General features: G+C 48.8%; 1 protein-coding gene across 9 annotated transcripts in view; it reads right to left on the bottom strand.

Moving 5' to 3' along the window:
* Positions 1–25,381, bottom strand: part of ILDR2 (immunoglobulin like domain containing receptor 2) — a 43,291-nt gene that overhangs the window by 17,134 nt on the left and 776 nt on the right. Inside the window, exons 1-5 of one of the 9 annotated variants that reach the window (XM_030471802.1) lie at positions 24,910–25,377; positions 15,289–15,621; positions 14,093–14,212; positions 4,904–4,960; positions 618–764 (exon numbers count right to left, since the gene is read on the bottom strand). In XM_030471802.1, coding sequence (XP_030327662.1) covers positions 618–764; positions 4,904–4,960; positions 14,093–14,212; positions 15,289–15,621; positions 24,910–24,955 — 703 coding nt within the window. In that variant the 5' untranslated portion in view covers positions 24,956–25,377. Of the gene's footprint in view, positions 1–617; positions 765–4,903; positions 4,961–14,092; positions 14,213–15,288; positions 15,622–22,926; positions 23,664–24,909; positions 25,378–25,381 lie in introns of those variants that run through there. The other 8 variants (XM_030471804.1, XM_030471800.1, XM_030471797.1 and 5 more) reach the window with 8 other exon arrangements.

The following is a 25,381-nucleotide window of genomic DNA, read 5'->3' as shown; positions in this document are numbered from 1 at the left end:
CAATCTGAACCTCTCTAAGCCTCAAAAGGCACTGAGGGGAGTTTAAAAAATGCACATAGCGGGTCAGATGAGCCCTGCAAGATGCCCAGCAACTGAATGAAATTCAGGGTGTTAGAGCTGGCATCACCACTGCCATGATTTAGTGGCAGTTCAGCTTTAAAAACAACTGATGACTCAAGCAGCAGGGATGAGGCTCATGAAACTTGACAGATCTGCCTGAGCCTGACCAGAAACCTTGCTGGGTCATCTGGATTTTGCACTGTTGTAGAGGGCAGCTGCTTTGCATTGCTGTGAAGAAACCTCCCAGGATGCTCTTAGCTCTGATCCGCGACATTTACTGACGTGACAACAACTCTGGAAGGGGAGCACGACACTTTGGAGAAACAGGCACAGCTGCCAAGGCAGGGAGGGCTCAGGGAATTACATTTGTAATTAACTTTGAGCGCTCAACCATTAAGCAATAGGTCAGATGCTTCACTCCTTAAGAACTAGTTCTTTAGTCAAGCAAAGTGCTCAGGGCAAAGGAAGCAATATTAAGCAGATTCTCCTCCTGTTCTGCCAGGGAGCAGAAGCAGCACAGGAGAAGATTTGCACCAGGCTTGGACAGGGTCACTCACGGGCCCGGGGACAGCAGCAGGACTCGGGACAGCAGGGGCAGCGGACGTAACAGCAGCAGCTGTGTGGGCAGCACTGGCACCAGCAGATCCCCACCAGGAGGAAGAACAGGAATGCCCCCAGGATCACCAGGCCCACAAAGACCCACTCTGGAAAACAAGGGAAGAAAGGGAGATACTTACAGGATTGCACATTGCTGTGGAAGGGAACGTCAGCAACATCCTGGCAGGGGAGAGCATAGGGGCAAAACAGATAGGTGAATAACAGAAATGGACTCCCTGTGGGTCTAGGACTACATCCTCCTCTGTGTCCAAGCAGAAATGGCACACTACAGTGAGAAATGGAGCTACAGAATGGTCCCTTGTTGCAATGTCTCTGGCTGGCTGGGAGGCAGGAGCTCTGCTTCCCCAGCACAGAAACCTTCACCCCACAGCAGACCTGTACAAATGCTGCCCCATTAGTGTTTGGATCTCATCAAAGCCTCATTCTTCCTTGCCATGTTCATGCCCTGCTTGTGTTTGCTCCCTACCCACATCCTAGTTTTAATGGGACAAACGCTGGTGCAAAGCACGCTATAAATAGGCCAGTAAATGAGCCAGGCCTGCCCCTTCGCAACTGGGCCCACGCAGGCAATTATTCTTTTCAATGTGCCGAACGAACATCCTTTCAGGCGCTGCAGCCAGCCAGCAAACCTAACAACCACGTTTTCTATCCCCTGCTGAAGCCTCAGATCATGTCTGCCAGGCCCCAAAAGAGAGCAGCCAAAAAACACCCGACGAGTGAAACCACAGAAGAGCCGGTCTGTGGAGAACAGGATGGGGTTGAATGGGAAGGGGCGGCAGCTGTAGTGGGAGCAGATGAGCCTGCTGGGGCAGCTCCCAGCGCTGCACAAGGCCACCCGCTGCACTTGGCAGGAGATGGCATGCACAGGGCTGTGCCTACTGCCATGTGGGAATTCCCTGGATTAGGGAAATGGTTGGTGAACACATCCGGGCGAAGGAACTTCAAGACTCAGAACAAACAGGAGGCCTGGAGTTGGTTTTAACTCATTAGAGAGATGCACCAACCTACCTAGAAGTCGGAGGGCTGGTAGGGAAAACTCCAGGTGTACCCAGGTTGGAAACCAACCATGGAAAGATGGTAAGAAAGCAAAGAAAGAAGTGGTGGGGTTGCCTTGAGCTGGGGTAGGGTTCATCCCCACCCCAGAGGGAAGAAACCTCTCACCTGCATCGCTAAGCTGAAAAGCCAAGAAATAATGTTCCACTTGGAACAATCAAACCACATTCCTTTTCTAGTTATTAGTAAAATGCAAATACAGTGTCAATTTTGATTAAACCACAGCATTCTGTTTGAACAAAAGTAAATTTCTTTGCTTCGTTGGAGTTTTCCTTAACTCTTTTACAAGCAATTCCCCTTTTTTAATGCCATTTTTAATCTAGAACGTAAAATTGCTTTAAAAAATGTCAGTGAAAGATTTGGCATTCACAAATCAAAACACTTCAGAAGTGTCAAGTGAAATGTTTTATATTTTTTGAATATTTTATTTCTTTTTTGGCTGAAACAGACGAATTTCATTTAAACCTACAGATAATTTTGGTCCTTGTGGAGTAATTTTTTGGGGTGAAATTACTATATATTGAGAAAAGTTCAGCTAATGAATAAGGAAATGGCTGGAGGGAAGCATTTATGAATGGAAAAGTAAAAGCTGAGAAGAGATTACTGATACAGTTCCTCAAGTAATGGTTCTAGGAGCTATCTTATTTAATATCTTCATGAATGACCTTGACACAGAAAAGAAGAATGTATTAACGTATCTCGAGGGTAAGAGGCAGCGAAGCATTGCCATTAAAGATGAAGACTGGGACATGTTACAGAAAGAGAGAGCTGTCCTTAGACTTACAATAAGAAACAGGAAATGCAGCAATATATTGAATCTGAAGTTATACAGCAATAAATTCAAGGTCACACGTTCAAAGATTAAGAACAACTTCTGTCCCGAACAGGGTTTTGTTAGCTGAAAACAATTAAAAACCAAGAGAAATTACCCAATTTCTATCATAGGACAACTGTAACCTCTTAGGCAATACAGCCACAGATATGGCAAATGCACTCCTACGCCCAAGAAAGGAGGATTTCCAGGAACATTAAGGAAATACTATTGCCCTCATACAAGGCCTCCATGTAACTTCACCTGAAGTTACCGGTGTTATACAGCTCTTTCTACAAGAAAAGATGAATTCAGGTTGGGGCTGATGCAAAGCAGAGATTTGAGGGGATGAAGTGGCTCGATAGCCTGCCTTGCAGCAGGAGAGCTGAAGCTTGCTGTGTTAGTCTATTAGAAAGAAGGCTGAGAGCAGATGTAGCTGATGCCTGTTAATATGCTTGGAGGATGAACACTAGGAGGAAAAGCAGGTATTAAAGATCTTACCTAAATGGGCATAAACAGGCTATGAGTAAGGTAGGTGGAAGCTCCAAGAAGCACATCAAAGCAAGCGATCCAATGCAACAGAGAAAGGCCAAACCCAAACTACCCTTAAGCTTGCTAAGCTCATGGAAAGGATACATTAAACGACACTCGGGATAGTAATCAAGATAGCGAGCCAGACTATTCTGTACTGCACTTCCTAATGTATGCCAATCTGAGCAGGGAAACAGCTCAGTGGCTTTTTCTTTTGTCATGTTCTCATCTTGTTCTCTACAACCATCACTGATACAGGGAAGGTGCTGAAATAGTATCGCATGACAGAAGTGACCAGCCGCAGCTATGCGATGAAGCTCAGATGTCAGATCTCCAGAGCTGTTAGTGAACAGTTCACAACCATTCCATAAAGGATAAAAGCCTGGCAGAGGAGAAAACACAAACAGCAAGTCCATTGTAAGCATAACTGTGATCTGTCTGAAAACGCTCTAGGAGTACAAAAGGTCAGGATAGTATGTACATTGCGCACTGCAAGATACTCGCTCAGCACCAGCAGTGGATGTTTGAAATCAAGTGTCCCACTCATAGGGACCTATGAATCAGGAAGGATTTCACTTCACAGGAAATCAGACCATTGGCTTCTCTGGCGAGGTTAAGAAAACAGCAAAAGAGCCTGCTGGCTCCTTCTTCATGCACAAAACTGAGATCCAACCAGCTCCAGGTACGACTGTGTAACCCTGAGATTCAGCTGATGACCAAGCTGAAATGCTAAGTGTCCTCGCTGCTTTGCTGCTGCCTCTTCCACTTTCTTGTGGTCTATACCCATGCAGTGAGAGTACCAGAAACTACCTGGCCAACAGACAGGAATTTTATACCTGTTCAGTAAAATTGTAACTAGTGGAGAAAAACAAGTGTTAGGCAACAGATAATCAACTTCTGCCTATGCTGAAAAGACTGATCCCTCTCCTGCCGTGTTGAAATTCCAGGGAGCTCTGGGTTACACTGGTGGGGAAGTGTCTGCCTTCTCTCCATTTGGATCTCGGGACAGACTTGAAAATAGCTTCACACATTTACGTGGAGTTGCATTTTTGCACAAACCTCTGAAAGAAACACTCTCTGGGCACTGTCAGGGGATGATCTGATGACTCAAGGGCTAAATGTTCTCATAGCTTTTCCCTTTCAAGGACAACATTTCCCTTTTAAGCACAATTGCTGTTTTCTCTGCAAGGAGTGCCAGAACTGCTGGCTCTCATTAGTTTGGCTAGCAAGGGATGTCTCATGGGCACAGAGCTTTCATGGCTGGTCCAACCACCTAGTGTTACCTAGATGATGCTCTGGCCATGCAGCACAAGAGGGGCTGTGCCCCTGATGGGTTACTCTATTTCTACACCTCCTGTGCCACCATCTGTGGTGATGGCTGTAACAGTGCCCGCAGGATAGGGTCTGGGGAGCAGAAGGTACCACTGCCCAGGAGCAGCTGAAGTACAAAGCCGTACGGGCACACGAGGCTGCTGAGACCTTGCAGGCTGCAGCAGCATTACCCTTGTGCTAGCAGGGGAGAGCAGAGAGCTTGGTATAAAACCTCTCCTCAACTGCCCTGGCATTTCTGCTCTCACACTGATCCTGGCATGACATCAGCCATCTCTGTATGTTGGATCCCAGCATGGCCATTCCTCCCCCACGTGCCAGCATCAGCTCCCTTAGATCTCAACCCAACACACTTTCCCAGTAAGCAATAGGCTTTTCTCTTTTTCTCTTCAGATAAAACACACGTCAGAGTGAAATGTACACCACATAAAGATGCTGCAGAGGGATAAACAGACAAGATGACAGAGGACTGGGTGATTGAAGGGTGAAATGACTGAATACCTGGCATAATCTCCACAGCAAAACTGGGCAAGAGATCAGCAAGCAGCCCTGTCCTGCCTAGAAAAGACAGAAGGAGGAGAACAAGGAGATAGGTTACTGCAAGAATAACACACTCCCCAGCCCCTGTCTTAGCCTCCAGTCCCCTTCCTCATCAGCCCACTTGCATCCTATCAACCATAGATGTCATCCTGCTTGATGCCTGGTGTCTGCCTCTGCACTTCTGCCATTTCTGTGTCCTTGCATTTTATCAGCAGAGCTGGGGGAAAAGAATCTTGAACAGAGCTTCTCCGATCTAGGCACAAAACGACAAGAAGAGGGAGGCCCCCTTAGCGCGATTACACGGTAACATCTTTCTGGAGTTACGTTCTACACATGCAAAAAGCTCCTGGAAATGCACAAGAGCCCTCAAACCGAAGGATTTAGTTTACTTTTAAAATGGACTGATGCAGTTTGGACGGATCTCTAGCCCAAGGCTCCTCACAAGTCAGCCACATGCACACACCACCTGTGGCGGTGCTCTCCACGTGGGGCTCTGTGACTGCAGAGACACCTCCAGGAAAGGAGTCTTGAAGCATGACTGTGAGTATGTGCTACTGATCTCAAGATGCACAAGCAACCTGGTGAGACTGTGTGATATAAGGCCAACTCTCAAGCTGTCCTGGGTTCAGCTGTAACAGTTATATTTTTCTCCTTCCTAGTAGCTGGTGCAGTGCTGTGTCTTGGCTTTAGTGCTGCATGGTGCTGAGTTACAGGCTGGGCTTAAACCACACCACAAGCGAAGCAAACCAACCAGGGAAGGATCCATGTAGAAATCTGTGGAATTGCTTTGCAAAAGGAAAACAAAGAAATCTAATTTATAACTGAACACAAACAAAATCCAAGCCCAAAGGCAGCTTGGTGCCTGTTTCTTTTGGCACTGTATGTCTGGGATGTTTCTAATCTATGTCCTGCACAGTGTTCAGGTGTGTATCAGCAGAACAGCCCTATGTGCAGCTGTGTATAGCATCAGGATCATGCCAGGTTTTTATAAAGACATGCACAAGGCAGGAGAACTGCACTCTTTAAGAGACATACATTACATAACCGAAGCAGCTAAGGGTAAGCCAGTGCAAAAGTGGTCAAGAGCTACCTTTTAACCTCCCCACATGCCCTCCAGCTCCTGCACTACGCAGAACTCAGACACAACGATGAACTGGATCTCAAGCTCCTTTGCATCTACTCTGTCCTTGAAGGACCTACTGTCCTTTTTTTTCCTCGGTGCTTCAGCAGAGGTTCTGTAGAGATCAAAAATCCACAAGGATGCCCGCTGGAGCCATAATAAACATGCTCTGAATGCAGGGAGTGCTCTGCAACTGGTTGCAACTCATCAAAGCTGTCCAGTACTCACAGTAACGCCATCATGATGAGGTGCTCCCGAAGCCTTAGCAAAAGATACAATGGTGATCTTTGAGATAATTGTTCCTCATTTACTACTTTGAAGGAGGACTCTTGCCATCAGTCTGCTGCAACATTTTTATCTACATATACAAAGAGTTTCATAATGTTCTTTGCAGTCCATTTTCTGGAAAGATCCCGTGTCCAAACTGCTCAAAACCAGCTTGTTATGGGAAAATGCTTACGTATGCTTTCTGCCCACAAGATATAGGCAGATATAACACACAGATGTGGCTTAAGTCTCAGGTGCCACAAGTGGGCTCCAAACACATGCACCAAATGTATGCCTTGTGTCACAGAATCCTAAATTTAAACCATATTCCATGCATACATTAAATATATTCCTTACTTTCCAAGCATGCACAAAAAACCATGCAATTCTTTCATAGGCCTCTGTGTACATGTGAACAATGTACACACGAACCACTCTCATGCAGACACAAGGCACACAGCTTGACTCCCATGTGTTGTTATCTCCTCACAAACTCACATGCAGGTCTCTCCTGAAGGCAGATGCCGGTGGATAAATAGCTGGAGATATACAGTTAATTTAGGGCTGGGATTTGCGGTATGAGAGGTAAGGGAGTGACACCTATAAAAAGCAGAAGCTCTATCATCTCACGAGTCCAATTATGTGCCTGCTTTATTTTGAGCCTACCCAAAGAGTCTCAATCCCTGCTAGTGCTGGATCTTAGGAACACCACGTTCAAGGGGGAAGAAGCATCCCTCAAAAATAACAGTGCTTTAGAACTTGGTAACTCATTACGAAGACAACCAAAGTAGCTCTTCTGTAGCACCTAAGACCAGTCAAGTATTTCCCGGCTTGTGCAGCCTCACTCGGCTCTGCTGAGTATCTGCTTGGAGAATTTGCTCCCCCTGCCCTACCAGCAGGGCTCACACAGCACTGGGGGGCCCAGACCCACTCGCAGCGGCTGCAAGAAGCCCAGGAGGGCCCGTGGCAGGAATAAACCCCACCACGGCTCAGCCTGAACTCCGCCGCCTCGACTAGCCCAGCCAACAGCCAGCGAGCACAAGGCCCGCCCCAGCGCTGCCGTGCCCCCAGCAGCTTTCAACACACCCCAGCTCCTCCCCTTCCCGTCCTGGCCCGAATTAATTCGCTAACCCTTCCCCACACCCTGCAACAGGCTGCACACACACTGCCACGGCTGCCCTGCGGTTGTCACAGCAACAGGAGGCTCCCCAACAGTGACACTCATTGAAGGCGACTTTCCTGCTGCTGCTGCCGCCAGCAACAAGTGGAGCAAAAGCACCCCGTCTGCCAGCAGCAGGCGCAGGGACAGGCAGGCCCGGGGGGGGACAAGCGTTGCTGCTGCCCTGGGCAAGCCTGGCCTGGGCATGGCACACCCCAAAGCCAGGTTGTAGCCAGCGGAGCGGGGCACAGCATGGCACCATAGTGGGTCGCACAGCGCCCGAAGCTGTGGCAGAGGGCAAGGGTTCAGTGAGCAAGGCCTCCTCTCAGAGCCATGGCTGAAACGCCTGCAGTGCCCATGGCCAGCATCCTCCCAGTGGCTCTCTAAAGTCAGGCTGCTCCCTGCCTGGGCATTAAGCTCACCACACTTTTCTTTTGGTGGTTTTACTTTTTTTAAGGAAACTTTAAGGGGGAGGGCTGAGGCTAGACAGCATTTGGTGGGAGAAAGCAAGTTAGTAAAACATCCTGCCAAGAGACCACCTCACCACACCACCCCTGCACAGCGAATCTGCCCACCCGAGAAAGAGGACCGCAGGCACCGCAAGCCACGGCTGGGCACAGGCTGCAGCTCTGTGCCCCCACCTGCAAGGGCTACATTTCCTCTGTGAGAGCTATCACACCCCCGGCAGAAAGAGGGAATAGACGATGGCCCCATTTACCAGAGTTGTCCTGGGCAGCTCTGTCAGCGCTAGGGGCTTGTCCTCATTCCAGTATGGATCTGGGACATGCTCCCATCTCTGCTCCTACTATGCCGCTGTGGGGCTTTACCCACCTACAGTGACCTCTCACTGGGCACCCAAGAACACCCCAGGCCCTGGCCAGCCTTGAAGTTCAAAGCAGCCTGTGAGCCCCCAGTCTGCCCTGGCAGAGCACAGCAGTAGAGGGCTTGAGGAGGAATGGGAAAGGAAAAGCTATGGGGGTGCAGAGCGGGGTCAGGAGGTGCAGGGATAAAGAAGAGGCAAGTGAGGACAGGAATTAATACACAGGAGGCGGGTGGGTGACAGAGTGAGAAGCAAATAGCAGCAGATCAAGGGAGGACCTGCAGTCAAGCAGACAATTAGCAGAAAGTCTGCAGAGAAGAGACACAAAAATAATTAGAGTAAGTGGTGCAGCTGAAAAGAAACCATGGCATGAATAAAGGCGGCGCAGGTGCAGGCAGGAACATGGCAACTGGGTAGATACGGGAACATGGTGAACACTGGCAATTGCACAAATGTGATAAATGTTGGGTTAATACGCGAGTAACTGTTGAATCGTGTTCTCTGCCCAGGGCTGCCTCTGCAGCCCTACCAGCAGCACTGGGACCTCAGGAGGCAGCAGCTACAGAGGGAATTATTTCTTCTTCGGTGGCAGAAAAATTTGGCAGCTGTGCCACAGCAAGAGGCCCCTGGCACCAGGCACTGCCCTGAGGGGAGGCTGGAAAGCACAGCAGAGGAAGTGTGGCCCTTGTAAATCAGGTACTTCTCCAAGGAAGCTGCTGTGAGATTTATTGGGAGAGCACGGCTCTGCGATGAGTTCCTCTGTGCTCCCCCTTGCTTGGAGTAAACTTTATCCTTTCTTCCCATCCTTCTCTTCAACCGGAGGGAGAAACAGCAGCAGCCTTTCTCGGAGATCAAAGTTTTAGCAGGCAACAAAGACCTCCGAGGAGGCTGTTGCCATGACTACCTTGGTAATGGAGGTCTTTTAATCACGCCAGTCTCCTTTGTGAGCAGCATGTGGCTGTCGCTCGCAAATAAGGAGGAAAAGAGGGGTAAAAAACCTTGGCAACAAGTAGCACTCCTAAATGGTGTGAAATTAATAACTAGGAGCAGGCCAGGCCAGGACGAGGGGGACTGGGCCCGGATTGCAAAGCTGGCAGCACAATGGCCCCGGGCAGGGCAGCAGCACCCAGTGAGGACAGGACTGCAGTTTGGGGCTGGGAGGACACAAAAGCCCTTCCTGGATTTTTAAGTGGAGGGCTCTCATGCCACTTCTGTCACTTGCTGGCGCTACCTGTCCCTGGTGACAAAGGCACATCTCAAGGGCTGGAGAGCCCTCGGCGTGAGGTTGCTTACAGACACCTTCCTGGCTGAGATCTGCCCCTCTCATCCCCAACACATGGCCAACAGCACTGACATCCCCGCCAACTGCTGTGACCAACTCCTGGCTCCGATGCTACTGGCAGCTTTTCAGCAAAACAGAGCAAAACCCTAAAACCAACCTCTTGTGAGGCAAAATTCTGCCAAGGACTTTTCCGTCTCCGAAACCACATCAACTTTTATAATACAGACTCTCCTGGCACACACGAGACTCCAAACCTGGCTATTTTTATGCCAGCTATTGAGTCACTTTGCTGAGTAAGAACTGCCTTATTAGCATTGCACACCATACACACACGTCCCAGTAGAGATTTATCCTCTCTGAAAGCCAACGCATGTCTCTATTAGTACATTAATTACTGTACAATATGCTGTGTGTGTATGTATCTACGTTCTTTCCTACCTATGAGTGTTAGACTTAATAGGTTTTGGGTTTAGCCTCCATGGATATTGGCTGGTAACACAAACTACCAAAGATGTGAGTTTACCAAGGTTAAGTGCTAGCTGACTTCAGAAATTAACAAAAGCCTCAAGTGCTAATTACTGTTATTTAAAGCCTAACAAAGGAGAAGCTGAAGCTTCTAAAAGATTAATTATCAAATAATATTTCACTACTATATAATTTATGTAGTATTAGCTGTCAAATTGGATGGAAAAAAACAAGCAGGCAATAGCCATCTAGCAAAGCACGTGGATCCCAAACCAAAGGATCAAACTAACAACTGGGATTAGCAGATCACTTTCCTGCCTCTTCCAGGAATTTGACACGTCCTTGGGAATGAAGCCTCTGTTTTATGAAGCATGTCTAAGCTGTGTAAAACCTCATAATGCCAACCCTGCACAGACCTATGCATTTCAGGGTAGCCCGCTGTGCCTACCTATACCTAACAGCCATTGCCTTGCAGCTGTACCAGCTTGGGAAGGAGCAGTATAGCTGCTTTCACAGCACCCTGCACCTGATCAGTACATTCTGGCTCTCAGAAAGGCTCACTGGGTTATGTACAACCCCATGCAATTAAGCTAGCCTGCTTCCTGATGTGAGCTGGGTCACATGAAGCTAGGATGAGGTATCCACAGACCTGCACTTCTGATTCTGAGGTTACTCCAGGCACCCTGCATCCACTGCACTGGTACCCTTGCAGTTCCCCTCAACAAAGGCTGCAATGAACGACTTTACTGAAGCCTTCTGACATTCTCATGCAAAAAGCAGTACACAGGGGCTGTGAAAACAATTTGATTAATAGCACTGTCTATGTTACAAGAAGCTGGACATGCAGCTGCTAGCTACTAAGACGGAAATGTAGACTTCCTTGAACGTAGGATTCAGCCTTTTTGGTTCAATTGATTTAGTTCTAAAAAATAAAAATGTATAAAGTTGCAAACGGATTCACTGGCCCAGCTGTAATGTCAGCAAAGGGTTCTGCATTTCTAGCAGAACACATGAGTGCAGAGAGCATCACTTGACTCTTGCTGTGGAACTGCTGAGTTCTGTACTAGTCTAGTCCTGCTGCAGCAGAAGCAGAGCTCGCATTAGTCATGCTAGACCCTGTTTGGAGATTCCAAATACCACCAAAATACAAATATTTTATAAAAGTGTGGTAATACTTTTTCGTTTAAATTCTTTCCTTACTCTACAGGAGGCTCACTACCAGCCAACCTCCTCGCGTGCTTCTGAGGCACAGAGCTTACCACCCCTCTTCCCTTGCCTTCACCAATTCCATCAGAGAGGGTTAAAATCCCTGACTAAGCAAAACCTACTGAATGGTCTTTTCAGCAAAACACATAAGCACATGCTTAACATCAGGTATGCTTTATAAATCCTACCAGCTTTGCTGAGCACAAGCGGATATAAATAAATGCTTATATGCTTTTCTGAAATAGGCCTGAAACGAAGACAGCACATGGGATGCTCTGATGCTACCTGGTATTGTCCAACTGCTTTGTGTGTCAACACGACACATCCAGGTGACAAAACTCACCAAGCAGACCCAGGCCGACTTAAGTGAAGGCTCCTTAAGACTGCACTGGAAATCTCTGTGATTGCTTCCCTCAGGAAAAAAGAATAGTGTAATTTGCTTGTGTTTTAGATTTTGCCTCAAGTTGCGAAAAAAGCAGCTTTTGATCAATTTTAACAGTGCACTTCACTGTATGAAAGCAGGATCCTCCACTTCCAGGTAAGCAAATTTCCATTAATTTGTTGATGCTAGTAGGTACCTACCATTTTTGCTTCTCAGACTTTCCAAGGTTTCTAATACGTGATACTAAACTGCCCTGTCCAGCAGGATCGTTTCTAACCTAAACACACCTTTCAACTTGGCATTAATATGAAACCACCAGAAGGGACACTTTCCTATTTCCTTTTCTCTTCTGATTTTCCTGTTTTCCCCTCTGACAGCATGAACCTCTGCTCTATTCGATATTCTAATCTATGCTTTAGTCATGTAGCAGCCCCAAAACAAGCAATGTCAATTATATTTGAAAGACCACTGTTAGCAGAGAACAAACAGCAATGTGCTGTGGGAATCTTAGTGTATCTTGCAGACACCATCCTTCCACTGCTCCAACTGCTCTAACAAGGAGCCCAGGTTCACCCAAAGAGCAGCAAACAGCAAAACATCAAACAAAACCCTTTTACCACGTGTCCCTTAGGACTGTGGAATTGCTCCAATCTTCATCTGTACTCACTGTCTCCCTCCAAGCAGTTGGATGGAATAAAAAATGTCCCAGAAAATGCCAGAATGTTAAGAAATGGTATTTTCACTACTGGCTGCTTCCTCCATTAGCCATCAACAGGGAGAGGTAAAGGAAAAGAAAAAAAAACACGAGCAAAGGGAAAAGGGAAACGGGAAAGATTAAGGTGGGAAGGGGCAGGGAGGGAGGAAGGAAGGGATGAAAGTGGGTAGGTAACCTGGAATCGCTCTGAAAGCTGGAATGTTGCCTCCATACACACTACCCAGGAAAAGAAATACACACAAGCTGCGCCAAGCAGCATGAGGCAGAACAAAGTATGCCCACGACAAGTATGCTTTCATGCTGCTGCCAAACTTGGCAGAGTGCTGCACAAAGCACAGGGTCAGACCCATGGGCTGAACAGAAAAGCAGATGCGGTCAAGGTAACACAGCCTAAGCTACGTGTTTCCTCCCGGTGTAACTACAGCAAACTGGGGCCAGGGACATCATCAAGGAGAGGAGAGGATGTCTTTGTTTTCCCCCCACATAGTCTTCTGTACACACTGAAAAACAGATTCTTCCTGTTACCATGGCACTGTTTCATCACTGGTATCTGAGCACAGTTGTAGACACACAGAAGAGGAAGACGCCAAATCCTGTACAGGAAGGTGAAGAAGGGACAAAATTCAACAGCCATCACCATGCAGTCACAGACAGCTCCTCTGGAGATGCTACGGAACAGCTACAACTGCCACCTGGCAGAGGGAACCTCACCTGAACTAACACAGGTCAGTCTCGGGCCTGTTATTAGCTAGCATATGATATACAGTCACACTGTGGATTTAGACAGGCTTATGACACTTATCTGGAGGGATCCATTCTCCAGTTGTCCACGGCTTGACTGACATCTGAAGGAGTGAGGGTTGGCGATGGCACTATCACAGTCACTCACCCATTCAATCTGGTTTACTTTGTGATGACAACTACAGGGGCAAAGTACCACAGCTGGCTCACGGCAGTGTCAACCCATGTCCCTGAAAGGCCCATTCCACTCTGCTTTTCTGCCCTAGCGGGGATGGGTGCTTTTCTGACCTTTGCAGCGAGCTGAACTATGGAAGCTATCACTGAAAGCTAACCCTGCAAACAGGAAAGAAACTGATCCTGCTCACACACTGCTCAAGGGAGCTTAACACAAACAGAGCTAAGCACGCATGTTGCAGAGGACAGGTCCTTTTAGTGGCAGCACCAGCTTAGACCTGATTAGGGTGGCTGTGAAACTGCACCTCTAATTGAACAAGTATAATTAGGGAGAGACAAAAATCTCCCAAACTGACACACTCCAGCAGATAAATGGTGCTTCTTGACAACCTCACAGGTCAGCAGAGTGGGCAGAGGAAATGTTAAAAGACTGCAAAAAGCACACAATTTGGTGTCTTCTGGGTGTCTGTTTTTAAAAGACTGACTCAAGTGTTCACTTCACTGCAAGTTTATTGTTATATGCCTTAAGAACAAGGGTTCTGACTTTCCACAGCCCTGCACTTTCTGTAGTCATTTATGCCAGTGTAACGTGTGAGCGATGTGGGTGTAAACATTACTATTCTGGTTTTGTAGCACTTGCCACCCTCTTTGCCTAGGTGTGAATGACTGCACAGGGTGCAAGGCAACGGTGAAGGTACTGTTTTACTTAACTCTTACACCCATAATAATATGGTGCACAGATATGTAAAGAGAGCAAGAGTGCAGAAGGAAAGATGTATCAGCTATGTGCTGAAAAAGCAACCTGGCAAGAAGGCTTACCAAGCACAAGCAGCTCCACCGATTCTTCATTCTTGCCCTCCACATCATCCGGTGTGATAATAAGGCAGTAATAGAGCCCACTGTCTCCCCACATCAACTTCCCAATCTGGAGGTCTGCATCTGAAAGGCAAAAAAAGAAAAGTCAGGCTTTCCTTCCAACACCTATGGGAAGAGTGAAGCGTTGAAAGAACCGGGCCCATCTCTGTGTCCCAAATCATTCCACTTCCTTACTAAGAAGGGGGGTTAACCTTACCCAGAATATCACAGTAGTCAGGAAAAAACCCAACAGGCTCTGGACTCTGTGGCTGCAAGTGGGAAGACGGGTAATGCCACAAGAGACAGCCCACTCTGCAAGTCCCAAGAGCATAAGGGGTAACTAATGTCACTCTCTGTCCTTCCTGTCCCTTGAGCTTGGGGTCCAACAGTATTCCTGCCATGCAAGAAGAGCTTAGGCAGTGTCTCCTCTACAGCACTTCACTCATCTGCTGAAGAGGCTACACAAAGGAAAACACTCCCACTTGCTGAGGCCAATCACATGCTCTGCACATGGAGCCTCTACTTTTGGCTTGGTGGTCTCCCGAGCCAAGCAGAAGCCTTGTCCTTTTGAGGGACAAGGTTTCCCACACAGCCTTCCACACCCAATGTTTAAAGGACCCTGCCACCCCCCATGTCCACCCAACCTGACTTCACCCCATGAAAAACTCTTCCTTTCACACTGCCCAAGGCTGTGTGGGTTTAGGCTCATGATGGGGTAAGCTAGTGAAGTCCAGAGCTGAGCAAACATGAGCTGTAGAATAATTTTGGTATTTTGGAACGGGTTAAAATCAGTGGAGTTTGCAAGGAAAAGAAACCTAGTCCATAGAGACTGAGTCTATACCTTTCTTGCTGGTGTTCCTTTGTTAAGTAAAGTCTATATAGAGAGCAATATGCAGAAGCCAGAAATAAAAACCTTCTATTCATCAAAGGGAAAAGAATATTGTGTGAGGTCTGGAGACCTACATGAAGTCAGATGAAGGGAAGCACCAAAAGGAATGAACTTTGGGTCTAAGCTTGGTTGGCTGAATCCTAGATGTCTGACATCCAGCAGCCTTTTCTAAGGGAGTTAACTGAACAATTTTACTGCCAGCCTCCAGCATCCCAAATTGCCAAGGGTTCATTCTAACCCCCACCAAGCATCACTGGGGTAGAAGAGTTACCGTGGACAATGCTGACGTCTCTTTCCTTATAGAAGTCCCCTATAGTGACGGCAGATCCTTGTTTGGAGGCCACAACTCGGACTGTCCTCCTGCTGTCCACACAGTCCAAGTAGGGATCCCAGTCCAGGTTCCTCTTGCTCATCGTTTGTAAACCAGAAGTCGCCATCCCCAAAGCTTCTCCCACTCGGTCCTGGCAGTAAGATTTAAACCTCCACTGCACCACAGCTGGTTGGGTAGAGGAAGTGGAGAAATGGCAGCGAAGCAGAGCAGGCTGAAACAACATGGCCACCTTCTTCTTCTCAGGCACGGTAACCTGCAAGCCTTCCGCCTCAGCTAGAAGACAAAAGCATGAGTGTCACATGCCTTGGCATCACTTGAAGAGGAAGCTACTGCATTTTATCACAGCATCATTTTCCCCACGTACATAAAATTAAACTATCCATCTGTTCCAGGTGCTAGGGTGCAATACTCCTCAACGCACGTAAGCATGGGTGTTGGCAGCAGAAGTTTGCTTTTTGCACAGCCTACAGCCACAGGGAAAAAAACAGCACGATGGGGCTAAAGTCTCAAATGTAGTGTCCTTATGCTCTGTAGACACCCTAGCACAGGGGTGTGATGACGCATGGCTTCTGTGGCAGGTTCACAGATAAGGAAGAGATATTTTAGGGATGGCCACACTCTGCTTCTACAGCAGGTCTGCCAAGGGGTCAGATCCTGAGTTCATAGCAATCCCAACACAGAATAAGTCCCCCCCCTCACAATCCTGGTGGCATCACACCTCCTGTCTGAAAGCCAGGCAGCACGCAGTGCCTGGCCCAGCCCGTGGCGCACTGGTGCCCAGTTGGTGGTGCTTGCTCTGCCAAACTCTAGAGGTGCATGAAGGAGTGGATCCAAAATCGCACAGCTCCTGCCAGGGCTGGCGTGCAGCACTGAGAGAAACTGCTCCATGTGGGAGGTGTGGAGAAAAATGGCCCAAACGCTGAAGTTTTTCCACATTCCCAGGGAGGAGATGGATCTCAACACCCAGTCTTTATCTACCAGCTGACAGGAGAGCTGAAGCCCAGAGCTGATGTATTAAGGCCCTGAAGAAGGCACATGGGACTGCTGCTACATCCCTGGGTAGCTTAGGGAAAAGCCAAGAGCAATGCCAGCATACAGCCCTTGGGAGAGCAAGGTACTCCATCTACCCACAGGGCAACGGCTGAAACCTCCCATGCATGCCCTGCATCGCTTCCCTCCTCTCTGTGCTGCACGGCAATGACTGAGAGCACTTACACGTGCTGGAACACATCCTGACACTTCCCCAAGCAGGGATGTGCGGGCCTGTGGAACAGCCCAGCCCAGGGGAAGGAGAAAGCACCCAACAAAGAGGAAGTTTATAACCAGAGGCACTTTCTGCAGCTGAGGGGCAGCAGTGCCTGATGGTGGAGGTTCATATGAGAAATGGGAAGCAGTTTCAGTACTGGAAATGATGATGGCACCTCCCTACATGCAATTACCACACACCTCAAGGCCCAGAGCAGCGCACAGTGAAAAAGGGGACAAGACACATGGAAACATTCAAGAGAATAAAGCAGAAGAAGGTGTTTATGCAACATGAAGAGACACTGATGGACTTAGGGGAAGCCTAGGGAGGAATCAAAGACTGAGGACAAAGAAAGGCTTTCTGATGTTGGGAAGCAGTAGCAGAGAAGGGCAAAAGCCAAGAAAGAAGAGTAAGTATAAAGTATCAGGTTAAGTATAGGAAGCAGAAGGATAGGCAGGGTGACAATCATGGAATGTCATGTTTAACCAAGAAGCTTATGTTCAGCTGTAAGAAGCTGAAGAAGGTGTCTCTGAAGGGCTGGAGCCAGGGTGCAGATTGAGAAATGATGTAGAGAGGAGAGGAAATAGAGTCAGCAAAAATAAACCACCCGCTCCAGAAAGCAGGGATGAAAAGGAGATGGAAGCTGGCAAAAGAAAGAGAAATGACAGGTGATATCTTTGGGATGCGAAATAAAGAAAAAGGTGAAGGTGTAGACTCAAGCACTGGAGCTTAAAGCAGAGAGAGCAATAAATGCATCGATGGTATAACAACAGCCAGCATGCAGGGACAAGGTCAAGCTGGAGACAGCCGCAGACCTGAAAAGCAAAAGCAAGCAAGAGATTCATGATCAGGAGTCAGAACCAAAGGGAAGTGAAGAGGCTGGACCAAGAATGAATATTCATTTCAACAAATTATCAATGTCCAAACCATAAATCACAATGAAGTCAGGGGATAAAAACACAGGATGGAGAGAACCTAGGGGAAAGAACATTTCAGAGAGGCAAGATAGTCACTGATACTAACAAAGACTTAGTGATCCAGGCAGGATTTGACCCTGGGGACTGCTATGTAAAGGCTTACAGTGCAGAAGGGTGCTATGGCATTTGCACAGGGATGCTATATTATGCATACAATGAATGCGTTACATTACACACATCGTGCTTATGCCTATGTGAAAGTTGCACAGGAGATGTCATTACTTTTGCCAGAAGTGCCTGGACCCAAATCCAAACACTGAAGTGTGGGTGTTCTCCAGAGTTCCACAAAACACAGCTGAGATCCCAACAAGATGCTCCCACAGGACAGGCAGCAGCATGAGGCACCTCCTCCACTTTCCACAGGCACAGGCAGATAAATAACTCCTTTTCCCAGGAACTGGAGAGGCAGAAACATGGGAGCTATGTGGCACCAAGAAAACGTCACCACCTGCTTCCCGAGGTGAACCAAGTGGTGATATTGTCTTATTCTCTCCTCTACAGAGACCTGCGCTTCCCAGGTCATATCCGAATGCAAGAGACATGACGAGCACCTTGAAAAACAAACAGGTCCAGGTCTGGCAATTCTCTGCCTGACCCCATGCAGTCTGTGGCCAAAGCCAGCTTGTGACGTGAGCTGATCAAGTGACTCATCACGCTACTTCAGCTTCAGGGACAAAAGAGTGACACAGTGAATATTTAGATCTTTCCCTTGTGAACGAAGTACGCTGCTTCCTAAACACAGTGCTTTCAGCTACCCATGCACCACAGCCCTCCTTCCCTCTTAATGAGATTTATGAGTTTGGCAAGCCAGGGACTGCTTTAATAAATGATTAGCTGAGCTTTAGCAAATTCTCATGTAACTTTCGCCACCCTACCCTCATGTGAATGTCTATTTCAAGAAAAGAAAAGCACTTGGGAAAACACAGAAATTCTTTTTCTACCCAGAAGCATTTGGGAAATGTGCAGTGAATTATCTGGCATCTTCTATATTCTATCCCAAGCTCTTTATTAATCTTTGAAGTATTATTTGCAGATTCTTTCCAGAAACAGTATTCAGGAGCAACACAGTGCCTCAGATTGAGAGACCGGAGCAGTGGAAACTCTATTTAAGTCAAATTATATATAATTATGGCTGAGCTGGGAAATTATACACCTGTTACTTCCTCTGCCAAAAAAATGTGTCAGAATCGATTCATGTAGTACGTCACTGATGTAACAGCATCCATCAAAAGGGCCACCAGGATATTCAGCTGCTTGAAGACAAGATGGTGGATTTACACCTATCAGTTATGCCCATGTGAATGACACAGGTCTGCTTAGGACTTCAAGAAGAAATTGCTGATCTCAAAAGTCTTCAAGAGAACAGCCAAGCCAAGAAAAGCCTCAGATGTATTACAGGGCAGAGCCTTGGGCTGGTTATACAGCAGAGCAAAAGAGTGAAAGATGTGAAAAAGGATGACAAGCTTAATGACAGCACCATGGTACCTCTTTGTCTAGTTTAATACAAGTAGGACTAAAAAGAAACTGAATTGTGCTGTGCTGTTTTGACTAACGCAGACAGAGTAAGATTAGCCCTTATTTCAAAAGCATCATGGAAATTTCCTGCCTGCACTCCAGAGAAGCAACCTGTTCATTGTGAATTTTGTGATGTTTGAACTTTCACAAGAAAAATCTAACTCTAATCATGAGAGAAGTCTCATGACTACATGACAATTTTGCTTTCCTTCTTTCTGTTCTCCTAAATCCCCAGAGAAAGGCCTGCAAATATTAATCAAGTGCATCTTAAAAACAACAGATATACTTCCTCTCAAAGAATAAAAGGAATCCATGGGTTTGTGTGTCTGTGCATGTGTATACACTCCCAGAGAAAGAGCTTAAAAATAATCACGCTTCAGAAGCATAATTGCACAGGGTTTGTCTGTTTCTCATTGGCAATGTATATTTGTCTCCTTTCTCTGATTCTTTTCCTGAACTGTCCTCAGATTATGCATTCAAACTATGCAATCAACATTACACACAAGCTATCACTAATACATTTTAGTGGTGATTAAAGAGAATTCCAGGAAGTGATTACAGAGGGAATATTGGTACGGGCACATTTGAACCTCTGAGCCTGATCTTCATAAGCACCTTCCATGAGCAAAAGAGAAGGAAATTGAGAGGTGATAACTTAGGCTCTTGCTTTTCAGTTGCCCTCTGGAGGAGCCTCCCTGAGGCTAGATGAATCCCAGGAAGATTTAGCACACATTTAGCCTTCAGTTAGCCTTTTTGAACAGAATCATAGAATCATAGAATAGTAAGGGTTGGAAAGGACCTTAAGATCATCTAGTTCCAACCCCCCTGCCATGGGCAGGGACACCTTGCCCTAAACCATGTGGTTCAAGGCTCTGTCCAACCTGGCCTTGAACACCGTCAGGGATGGAGCATCCACAACCTCCCTGGGTAACCCATTCCAGTGCTTCACCACCCTCACTGTAAAGAACTTCTTCCTTATATCTAATCTAAACTTCCCCTGTTTAAGTTTGAACCCATTACCCCTTGTCCTACCACTCCAGTCCCTAAGGAAGAGTCCTTCCCCAGCATCCTTGTAGACCCCCTTCAGATACTGGAAGGCTGCTCTGAGGTCTCCACGCAGCCTTCTCTTCTCCAGGCTGAACAGCCCCAACTCTCTGAGAATCATGGAATGGTTTGAGTTGGAAGGAACCTTAAAGACGATCTAGTTAGAATAGGGTTGATCAGAAGCACTAATCCCTGTAAATAATGGCAAGGCCAAACACTGTAGTTTGGTGTAATAGGTCTCAGACTGCACCTTTCTAGCATGTAAGATTTGAGTCCAAAAGAAGGCACCACACATTAATCTTCAGGTCAGTACGGGTCTTCCTATCTGCGCATACATCCTATCTCTTTCTTTGCAACTATTTGGCTCATTCTACCACTTGCCTAAGGCACTAAAGCTGATGCTGTGAAACCACAAAAATTACACCCCCCAATTTTATGCACCTTTCTCGATAGGAGTGGCAGTTGTGCACAAAGAATGGAAGCCCCTGTGCCCTCAGCCAGGCACCTCAGGAAAACTACTTCTAGACTATACCTACGGGCTTTGGCAGAAAAGCATACATTCATTGGTAAGAGGCAGTGCTCCTGGGGTCATTTACACCACTTCTCCAAACAAAAACTGTTGAGCTAGAAGATGCTGTATCGGGTTTTTTTTTTTGCACCTTGGCTAGTATGCATCAATTAAAACTGTCCTTTCCCCACTGCTGAATACAGGCATACCATCCACATTTTCAAATGTGGATCAAGCCTGGATCAGGAAGCGGAAGATCTGGACTTTGAAAAGTCAGAGATGATAAACAGATGTGCAAACAGGTGACTGGAGAGCCAGTGGGATCACTGAGATCGTGTTGTACAGATTCTTGCCTACTCATGCTGGACTAAATCCAATCTATGCGACTTATCAACAAAAGCCATCACCATCAAATTATATTGAGTGGCTTATGGGAAATGAATTGGATGCCTTGGTTTGGTTCCTGTCAGACTTGTGTTCTTAGCTCCTTGGCATCGAAATGACAACTTTTTTAGCTACCAAGAAACCAACGCCTAACTAGGTCAGCAGCAGCTGAGGTGAAAGCATGGCACTGCTTTTTACAGCTCATAGTAAAACTGAGAATTTCAGCTCCCTACCTGCTTACCCTGGAAAGGGGCAAAACCAAAGCACTCAGAGAAAAGCATGACCTTGCACACCCAGCACTCACAGCACAGAACACTCCCTGCAGGACACAGCCCAGACTCTTCAAACGGCCTGCAGCAGACTCTTTCTTGCTCTCCCCACTCTCTGTGATGCTGTCCTCCATGCTCCTGACTTCTCAAAGGAAGTACATAGCCCTGAAACGTCAGGAACTGCGTAAGGACTTCCCCAAGAGCTCAGGACATTCCATGGGCTTTTCTAGGTATTCCCTGCACTCATTACACTCTTTAAGCACCTGCCCCTTTCACACATTCACGAAAGTCACCCTGGATGCTTTCAGGTGAATTATCTCAGCTTTGGCCACCAGATCAAATCTACCTTGTCTGATTGTCTGAAAGCTGTTAGAATTGTCAGGTGACTCCTAGTTTACAGACTTGGTTCAGCATCCCCGAAATCACTCCCAGAACTATCACTCAGCAACTGGTCACCACCAACTTCTGAGAAAGAAATGGGAAGAGTCTCTCCAAGCCTTGTAGCACCAAGCCATACCCCTGTCCTTGGGATGGCATTGGGACTTCCACTGCTGGCAGTCCTGCTCCAGGTGATCTCAAAGGAATAAAAAGTAAGAAAAGGATGAGATTTCTTCCCAGTTACATGCTGTGTGCAGCCAGCCAAGGAAGTCAAATGAACACTTTAACTCAAGGCAGGTGAAACAGTCCATTTCCCTGTCTTCCCAAGAAGTTTGTTCTGCTGGCCAGGAAACAGCAAAGCACAACTGTGCTCCAGCATGCCCCCTCTGCCTGCTCTCCTAAACCGTGGCTGGGAAAGCAAATGTAAATCTACCCACCTTTGTAGCATACCACTGCATGATGAAAAATTGCTTAACAGGGACAGAAGATGACACTTTAATGTGGACAGTCTTCTAAGGGTCGTCTTTCCAAGCTTAGCCTGAGTCGTGAAGCAGAAAAAAAATGTGCTCTGCTTGTTCTGTAGGTAAAACTGGAGTTCAGACTCCACTTCTCTCTAGTTTTAAATTCATTAGGAATTACAGCATTCATAAGAATAATGGTAAATACAATGGGAGGATTCATTCCAGAATCAAGATGCAGTTGGTGACTTACAAGAATCAGCTCTATACAGGAGCTCGAGGATACTTGGCAAATTGTACCTTCTTTTTCTAGAACGAGAACATAGTCCCACACATACTCGAACCTGTGTCACCCCACAGGTAGGAATAAAGGGTGACCATCTCTTTGCTGTTGTTACTAAAACACCAGCACGTGGGAGAGCAGGGCAGGAGGATGAGAAGCCAAACCAAAACCACTGTACCTCACACAGAATTTTTTGGAATTCCAGTAAGAAGTCACAATGCACAAAACCACCCAAAAGATAAATGAGAGAGCCAAAAATTAAAGACAAACAAAGGACCGCGAGGAATTAATGCTGGGAGGAAAGGAACTGCGAGTGCTGATTAGAAATTTCTCAGCCCACCTCGAGGAGGGAGGAGGGGAGAGAAGGGGGAGAAAGCCTCTTTCTTGCTGCCTTTTGTCTCCCTGCTTCCTCCCCATTTTCTACTCTGTCTCTTACCCTGGCCCCTCCACTTCCCAACCCCCACTTCTCCTCTCCAGAGTGGAGTGTACCACTCGGGCTGGGTGAGGGCTCCTTACCTTGCTGCAGACCTTTCATTCCTTCGCACAGCCACTGGGGAGAGGAAAACCTTGAATCCATGTCTGCTAGCCTCTCTCCCTTTTCTGTGCGCACACACAGACGCTCACACACACACACACCTTTACTTGTTTGCTTTCTCTCAGCCATAGAAGAGGACGACAGCGCGGGCTCCATCGCTGGGCGGCAGCGGCGAGAGGCTGGAGGGCAGCAGGCGGACACTGGCTGCCTCCGTCTCTGAGCACACGGCTGCAGCTAACCTGTTGCCTGCCGGAAGCCTTTGCCTGCCAGCGGCTGACAGCTCCGGCAGCACGCAGATCTGTCTCCAAGCCCAGGACTAGAGGAAACTGGAAGGTCTTCCTACTGCAGCGGTACCTCTCTCTCTCTGCATGCTCCGAACAGCGGCAGCTGCCAGTAACCATGAACTACTTTTAATGGAGGGAGAAAGGTGTCAACAGCCCGGCCTTCCAGCTTCATGGAAAAGTCCTGATCTACTCAGACATGTCCAGATAATGAAGCTCTTTAAAAATAGGGAGGAATGTAATGTCATGTTTATCTTCACCCTGTACTCCTCCTACCAGTCCCTGGATGCTATTTATCAGCATGCTACTATGGCTAGTAGGAAAAGAGTGGTAGTTGTGGGTGCGCTGGACTCCAGACCAACTCGGTGAAGTGGGATACGTTTGGAAGCAGCCAAATGGCAGGGAGAGAGGCAGGGAGAGAGGCAAGGAAGGAGAATGAGCTGGAAGCTGCCAAAGCCCCAGATGAGGCCGTGAAACCCTGGAAGGGAGCAGTAGGCAGGCGCTGGTGTTGAAGATGACTCAGAGTGAAAAAGCAAGGAAAGTGGTGGGTGGGTGGTGGGAGAGAGGTGTTATGACTAAAAGCCGAATTTACTGCTTGTGAATCCTAAATCTGAATAGGAAGAGGGAAAAGGCTGAGGTCTTTTTTTTTTTCTTCTTTTTTGTGGGATACACTGATGGTGGTGGGAAATAAATGCCACTTAATCCAAGTGTGTCTGCTGCTTCTTTCAGCCTGTAACCTGCCTGCCTAAGCTAGCCTGCTGCAGCTTTTCCTAAAGCCTCCTGCTCCTGCCTGTGCCTGGCTGCTGCACCAGCTCATAGGAGTGAGCAGATCCTAGTTCTCTCCCCCGTTCTCCCCGATTCCCGCCTGCCCTGCCGCTCTCGCTCTGCCGTAATCCCTACCCCCTCCTTTCCTCGTTGTCCAGTTTTCAGATCCAGCCCCTTTTCAGCTTGTTCCCCCTGCCCTCCCTGCTCTCCTCTCCCGTTCCCCTCCCCCTTGCTTAGGGAGGGCTTGCCCGACCTCCTATGGAGCCGGCCGGGCAGGAGGTGGCCGGCGAGCCGCGCTATGGGGCGGCAGTCCCGTCCTGCGCTCAAAGGCCTGTTCACAGCTACACCATCCCCGGCACAGCCGGTTTCTGCCCCCCGGCAGCCCCCTCCTCTCACACCTGCGTTAGACGGAGTGCGCGTCCAGGACACTGGGAAAGGAGAAGTTCCTGCAATTGTTCCCGGCCCGGCGTGGGAGCCGAGGGCTGCCGCCATCCCCCTGCACCGCAGCCAAGGACACTCCGGCCTCCCCCTGCTCTCCTGCTGCCTCCCCGGGCTGGCTCCCACCTTCCCCGCCACAGAGCGCTCCTCTCGCGGTAAACACTGGCCCAACCGTCCCCCGCGGGCAGCAGCGCCGGTGCCCCCGGACCTGTCCTCCTCGGCCCGGGCAGAAGGCGCCGGCTGCCTCCCGCCGTCCCCAGCGGATCCAGCGCTCTCCGCGAAGTGCCCGCAAACTGCATGGCGGGACGCCCCCAAAAAGCCCCCACACACACACGCCAGCTCCCTCCGCAACCTGCCGCGGCACCTCCCCAAACCTCCCGGTTTCGTCCTAAAGACAGACGTAGAGCCCGCCGGGCACGGCACGGCACAAGGCACGTCGGGGCCGCCGGGACACCCGCGGCCGGCAGCCCACGGCCCTACCTGCGAGCCACAGAAGCACGATCCAGCCCAGGACGTGCCCATCCATCTTCCCGCTGGCCCGGGCGGCGCGGGCGGGCGGCAGGCGCGGGGCGGGGGCGCCGCGGGGCGGGCGCGACCATGCCGCGGGGCGGCGGGAGAGGCCCGAGGGGCGGCCCCGCCCGGCGCGCCCGCAGCCGCCTCCCCTCAGAGCCGGCCGGGCTGGCGGCGAGCGGCCGCGCCGGGTGCCTGCGCTCCGCTCCTCCCCTGCTGCCGGCCCCTGCGGCGGCTGGGGGGGGGGCCGCCTGGAAAGGCCGGCACCGGCGCTGTCCGGGCGCCGCGGCAGGCGGGGACAGCGCGGCGGCGGGGCTCGGCCGGGCGGGGGGCGGCTTCCCGAACCTGCTTCCCTCGCTCGCTCCCCCGCGGCAAAGGCGCGTTCCGGTTGCCAAGTGCCGCCGCGGTGACCGGAGCTCGCCCCGGCCTGCCGGCACAGCGG

Source organism: Strigops habroptila, chromosome 2, assembly GCF_004027225.2.
Source record: "Strigops habroptila isolate Jane chromosome 2, bStrHab1.2.pri, whole genome shotgun sequence".
Classification (NCBI taxonomy): domain Eukaryota; kingdom Metazoa; phylum Chordata; class Aves; order Psittaciformes; family Psittacidae; genus Strigops; species Strigops habroptila.
Note: the sequence above shows the minus strand (reverse complement) of the source record. Positions and strands in the feature narration are given on the sequence as shown.